The 6,674-nt window shown below is 45.3% G+C and overlaps 1 protein-coding gene, 1 non-coding gene and 1 pseudogene across 2 annotated transcripts; 2 read left to right on the top strand and 1 right to left on the bottom strand.

The window, feature by feature from the left end:
• Positions 1 to 4: 4 nt before the first annotated feature.
• On the top strand, positions 5 to 472 carry LOC123500882 (histone H2A-like; the record flags this gene model as incomplete). The annotated part of the gene is made up of 1 exon (XM_045249463.1): positions 5 to 472. A coding segment is annotated over one exon (303 nt), but the record flags the coding sequence as incomplete, so codon positions are not given.
• Positions 473 to 1,944: 1,472 nt separating this feature from the next.
• On the bottom strand, positions 1,945 to 2,362 carry LOC123500883 (annotated as a pseudogene).
• A 3,793-nt stretch (positions 2,363 to 6,155) lies between these two features.
• On the top strand, positions 6,156 to 6,274 carry LOC123500884. The gene has a single exon (XR_006673487.1). It is a non-coding gene; the product is annotated as a 5S ribosomal RNA (ribosomal RNA).
• The last annotated feature ends 400 nt before the right edge of the window (positions 6,275 to 6,674 follow it).

Below are 6,674 nucleotides of genomic sequence, written 5' to 3' on the forward strand. Positions count from 1 at the left end.
ACTCCAGTTCCCGGTCGGCAGGATTCATCGCCTCCTGAGGAAGGGCAACTACGCCGAGCGAGTGGGGGCTGGCGCCCCCGTGTACCTTGCAGCGGTCATGGAGTACCTGGCCGCCGAAGTCCTCGAGCTTGCCGGCAACGCCGCCCGCGACAACAAGAAGACTCGCATCATCCCGCGTCACCTGCAGCTGGCCATCCGGAACGACGAGGAACTTAACAAGCTCCTCTCCGGGGTCACCATTGCACAGGGTGGCGTGCTGCCAAACATTCAGGCTGTGCTCCTTCCCAAGAAGACCGAGAAGAAGTAAATCCCTCTCCTCCTCAATATCATCACCAACAAGTATATACATCCGGCTCCTCTTCGGAGCCACACATTGACACATCTAGAGAATTGAATAGACTATAGTGTTAACCATGATATTAATAATAATGATGGTATATATTTTTTTGATAATGAATGATAGAAATGCTAATGGTAGAATTTTTTTTTCTCTTTATTTTTTTTGTTCCGGCCTGCAGCGCTGCAAAAAAAAAAAAAAAAAAAAAAAACGCCTTGCGCTGAGCAAATTATGGGATTAGGGCCCGTGTGTCAATGAGGACCTTGCTTCCCGCACACGCCCCTCTCTCTGTCTTGCTCTCTTGCTTCCCTCCTGGCTGGTAGGTAGCTAGCGGGACAGGGATCAATTAACGCGGTCGGTCACTTTGACCTGTGATCTCACTCGGCAGTCATCCAAGAGATGCGGATTAAACGTTGTCAAGTATTGCTGTGTTTGCAAAACAAACAATGCGAAATATGTTCAAAGATAAACAAGAAGCTTACTCCAACTTGCCTTTTCTTTTTCTTTTTTTTCTTTTCTTTTTCTTTTAGAGCATCACAATGTATATAATACAACACCGTTCAATTACCAAGTATTAAGTACCTACCTGACTTAAGGTGCGTATTGGTGCGTGCAAGTGTCCCCCCTCTCTTGCTTCCCTCCTGGCTGGTAGGTGGTAGGTAGGGACAGGGAGGGAGTGAGTGAGTGACCCATGGATTAACGCTTTCACTTTGACCTGTGATCTCACTCGGCGGTCATCCCCGAGAGGGGAGGGCGCGCGGATCAAACGATGTCAAGTATTGCTGTGTTTGTTTGCAAAAACAATGCAAAATATATTTAAAGATAAACAGAAACTCTCTCAACTTTTTTTTTTTTTTTTTCTTTAAGGTGTGCGTATTGGAGTGTGACAGCGCTGCAGGCCGGAAAATTCCCGGCAGGAACAAAAAAAAAAAAAAAAAAAACCTAAAAGATCTCCATACAAGTAAGCGGTCAGACCATAGTGGATAAGGTGGTGGACGTGGGATCGGGCAGACAGACAGACGTTCACGCGTCGGCTCGAAAGAATCACACCACACACCGTTTTGAAGGTATGTCAGTCGGCGAGGGGGATTTAATGAAAGGTACCTACCTACCTACATGTCACCGCGGTACCCAGGTTCTATCTAGGTGGCTACACCAAAGATGATGATGATGATGATGATGATGATGATGCGCTTCGGTGTTGATATGGACCCTCCCTCCTTGTATGGGTACCACTATAAAGAAATAAAATTGCCTGCGCCACTAATGGGCGGAAGCTTAACAAACAAACAAACAAACAGCACCTGTAGCAGCGGTTGGTGTCTGACCTCACATCACTTAGTTGATAATCCTTTCTCTTTCATTTGATTTACCTTTGAGTGATAAAACAGAGAGGAAAACAAATAGAAAGAAAGGAAAAGAAAAAAGAAAGAAAAGGAAAAAAAAAAAAAAAAAAAAAAAACACAAATTGTAATAATGACGTAAAGAGTAGGGACAACACTTTTACTTGGAACAACCATAGTCCTAGTAGTGTTAGTCTATAACTTTTCCTTCTCTTCATTTGTGTGGACCTATAAAAGGTCCGGGATATGTTGACTCTTTTCTTATGGTGCTTTTGCAGTTGCTGTTGTTGACACCAAATTCCAGACACCAGATTTAACCGCCAAATCCGTAGAGGGTACGTCCCTGACGCTTGAGGGCGTAGACGACGTCCATGGCAGTGACGGTCTTGCGCTTGGCGTGCTCGGTGTAGGTGACGGCATCCCTGATGACGTTCTCGAGGAACACCTTTAGCACCCACGAGTCTCCTCGTAGATGAGACCGGAGATGCGCTTGACGCCGCCTCGGCGAGCCAACCGACGGATAGCGGGCTTGGTGATGCCCTGGATGTTGTCACGCAAAACCTTACGGTGACGCTTGGCTCCTCCCTTTCCAAGTCCCTTGCCTCCCTTGCCGCGGCCAGTCATGGTGACAGATGATGAGGCGCTGCTGCGAGTAGTAGTAGTAGTGTGATACGATGTCTCGCTCACGAGTGTGACTCGCATTTTTGGAAGGAAATGTAATAGAAAAGATTTGAAAAAACGGAAGTGGGGATAGAATTAAGAATAGGTGGGTGAGGAAGGTAATTTTAGTGCGAGAAAAAGTCACTGGGGCTTAACCCAGGTGCAGATCGACATTTGATTTTTGGAGTGCGATGCTCTTGTGATGGGATTACAAAGGAGGGAAGGTGAAGTTCAGCCACGCCCCGCTCTCGCCTCGCATGCCAGTACTCGTCCGCCAGTCAATGCAACCACGCCAAGCCAAGGTTCCAGCGCCCCCAGCACCCCAGCCGCCAGGAAAACCCGGTTCCTCCATCCTTTCACTTACCCACTAGCCGTATTTATTGATTAGTATTTACATGACTGTTTCTGACAGCTCTAGATACATTTTCATTGAATTGGTAATACATGTGAGAATGTCATATTGTAGCCACCCGTAACAATTGTAATATTTGTAAAATATTCTTGTATTTATACAGGATGATATCCCTCTCGAGGCACATCATCTTGTATTTACATTGGTTTATGGAGTGTGTTGTGTGTGTAGGAGTGGTAGTTTGTAGTGTATGATAGTTTGTACAATATTTACATTATCTCTAGGAAGCCACTGTACAATTTTGGATGTGTACGGTTTAGAGAGAGAGAAGCCCGGGTCCGCGTCTTCGGTGGGATGCAGTGTCATTTAATTCTGAAGCTGGTTGGTTTAAGGAAAAGGCTGCCTTCGCCGTCAGACCCGACGCCATCCGCGGAGTTCTCTCCCTCTGTGTAGTGTGAGTGAGTGTGTGAGTGCGTGTCTCATACTCTCTGCTGGGCGGTCGTGGGGACTGAAGAGCCGTCGGTTCATCTTCGGTGGGGCGTAGTTGCTGTCGGTCCTTTAAACTTGTCATGGTAGGCTGGGGGCTGCTTCCTCAATCAGTCCCAGCCACATTTCGGGGTTTAGTCCCCGCGCCTTTGTGTCAGGGAGTATTGGTGTTCAGTGTTTGTGAGTTACACTGGGGGGATAACTAGCTATGAGTGCAGCAACCTGAGGAGTGGTTGGTGATGAGGGTGAAGATGATTAGGGTGTTGTTAAAGCTATATATTTTCAATCGTGGCACGTGTAAATTGGGTCAGGAGGTATGTGATTTGCAAGGTCAAGGATGTTTTTCTGACGTGGGGGGCGGGGGAGGGTATCTATGAACGTGTAGGTGTCTTCGTGCAGGGTGATGTATTTCTCTAGTTGCTTATGTATCCTGTTAAAGAGTGTTTGATTTAATGGTAATATTTTTGCTTCCTCGTGTAATGATTTCGATGTTTTGAATTCGTACCACTTTATATCCATTGCAAGGCGCAATGCCTTATTCTGGATAGTTTGCAACTTTAACTGATTGGTCTTTGCGCTAAGAGAGAGTGCTAGGGGACAGTACGTTAAGTGTGGCTGGACTAGTGCCTTGTATAGATGTAGTTTTGTTTTAGTGTCACTGTCGCGGAATCTGTGGAGACTGCTAAGTGCCCCGGAGGCTACAGCTGCTTTCTGTTTTATGTGCTGGAAGAATCGCATATCCTTGTCTATGTTTAGCCCGAGGACTGTGTTGGTTGCGGAAATGTTGATTGGTGTCTGGTCAGGGAGAAATGGATACAGATAAAGGTGCCTTGGTTTTACCCACTTTTTACTGAAGTAAGTTACCTTGGTTTTTAATGGATGTGAGTGTATGAGCCACTTCAGTTCCCACTCGCTGGTGGCTGAAAGTTCGGCCTGGAGCCGGTTGGTGAGACTGTCCAGAGTACGAGCCCGGGCGAGTTGAGTCACGTCGTCTGCGTACTGAATGGTGAGGATCCAGTGTGTGTTGGGTTAGGTAGGTCGTGTGTGTACATGTTATATAGTGTTGGGGAGATGGATGATCCCTGTGGGACACCTGCTAGTGGCGTGAAGTAGTCTGAGTGGTTCTGAAAATGCCTTATTCGCATCTTTCTGTCTGAAAGAAAGCTGCAAAGGAGTTTCTGTGTTTTAAGAGGCAGGTTGAAGTTGTTACAAATTTTGTACTTCAGGCCAGAATGCCAGACAGTGTCGAAAGCCTGTTTTACATCTTTGGTAACCAGGGCACATTTATAGTGAGGGTAACTGTTGTTGATATAAGATACGATGGTGTTGAGTGCGTCCTCGGTTGAGTGTCGCTGTCGAAAGCCAAATTGCTTATGAGACAGTAGGTTTTGCTGTTCGAGGTGATTCCTCAATCTGCTGTTGATAATTTTTCAAATACCTTTCCCAGGATCTCCAAAAGGCTAATAGGCCTATAATTCTCTGGTAGGTGGTGGTTTTTATTAGGTTTAGGGATTAATATTGTAGTGGCTGTTTTGTATGGCATGGGAAAGTAGCCTGATGCAAGGCAGGCATTGTAGATGGCTGTGAGGGAGGAAATTATGTTATGGGGTAGATAGCGAGCCATGGCCCATGAGATGCCTGTGGTACCGGGCGCGCGCCGTGGCACGCGCTGTAGCAGCCTCTTCACTTCGTTTTCGCCAATTGGTGTGGTGAGTAGGTGGTCATGTTGTAGTGTGTCAAGTCTGATTGTGTGTTCTGGGTGTGTTTCTTGTGTTATTGTTGTCATGTGGTGTGTTACTGTGTTAATGTGTGCTATAGCTGCAGGGTGGGGGTTTGGCTGGTGTGGCCTAAATACCCTAGACCAGTGATCCTTGAAGGCGGAAGTTACGTTAGCTGGGTCTGTAATTTTTGTGTTGTTTATGTTTAGGTACTCGAAGCGTGACTTATCTGTGCCCTTTAGTTGCTTAATTTTTCTCCAAAATTCTGTTGGGTTTGATGTCCTGAGTGCCTGTGTGTTTTTTAATTAGGTTGAGCCAGTATTTATCGTGGTCTTTGTTAAGACTATTGATAATGTGGTTTCGTAGAATTTCTAGGGTCCTGCCGGCCCTTATGTGTGTGTGTTTGTTTCTCTCAAAGGTGTTTTGATAGCAGGTAAGCAATCTTGTTGATTTTACGGACGGGGTGAAGTCTCGGAAAATTTTGTAGCTCGTTTTGGGATGTGTGTGTCTGCAGCTTGCAATATTTCTTTGTGCATGTTTTCAATGTGTCTGTCAAGTGTTGTGTGATGTTGGTTGTGTAGTGTAGGTGGCGTGTGCGTGTTGTGGAGTGTTTCCTTGAAGGCCTCCCAGTCGGCGTGTTTGTAGTTGTAGTGTGAGGTAGGAATGGCTAGAGGGTTGGTGGAGATGCGTAGAATATATGGAGCAGGTGCCTTCCCGGTTGTAGTAGGGTAACAATATTTCCTGTTTTTCCCACTTGATCCAACATCGCTGGGTCATACGAACACGGTCTCCGTCTCGTCGTTGACCCTCGGACCACGCATCCGAGACGTACAACCGAGAGGCAAGCAAGAAAACGGCGTAAAACCAAATAATATCGAGTCGGAGGAGGTGCCAGATTTTCCAGCCAGCGGCATGCATGCAGCGAGCAACAAGCCAACCAGCCAGCCAGCCACAGAGGAGGCAGACTGAGTCTGTGTCAGAATAATAATAATAATAATAATAATAATAATAATAATAATAAGAAGAAGAAGAAGAAGAAGAAGAAGAAGAAGAAGAAGAAGAAGAAGACAGACAGACAGACAGACAGACAGACAGACAGACAGACAGACAGACAGACAGACAGACTGACAGAGATTAATCCAATAGGGAAACGATATTAAACCAAGAAACACCTAGAAAGGACTTGATTCACAGGGTATACGGAGTATAGTAGGGCAAGCCAGGAAGAATTTAAAGGGGCCTAAAATCTCACATCGAGTGCCAACGACCACACCACGTTGAACACACCGCTTCTCGTCCGATCAGCGAAGTTAAGCAACGTTGGGTCCGGTTAGTACTTGGATGGGTGACCGCCTGGGAACACCAGATGTTGTTGGCATTCCATTATTTTTCATTTATCTATTTATTTATTTATTTTATTATTATTATTATTATTATTATTAATAATAATAATAATAATAATAATAATAATAATAATAATAATAATAATAAGAAGAAGAAGAAGAAGAAGAAGAAGAAGGTTTGATTTGTCTATTCTTATATTGTTTTACCTGCTTATTTTATTCTTTGTTAATTCATCCATTTATTCTTGTACTACCTCGTGCCTGGATTACCAGACAAAACTGTGTATTCTAAACACACATGAATAGGAGAGGACTCGAACTGACATTTTTTTTTTCTCTCCTATAGAGAAATTGCATCGAACCGCTAGCCTAGCTTGGTGCCGGGGGAAGGGGATAAGAATGACCACCTGCACGGACGTGTGCTGTGCTCTGTCG

This window comes from Portunus trituberculatus, unplaced genomic scaffold (assembly GCF_017591435.1).
Source record: "Portunus trituberculatus isolate SZX2019 unplaced genomic scaffold, ASM1759143v1 PGA_scaffold_508__1_contigs__length_8415, whole genome shotgun sequence".
Classification (NCBI taxonomy): Eukaryota; Metazoa; Arthropoda; class Malacostraca; order Decapoda; family Portunidae; genus Portunus; species Portunus trituberculatus.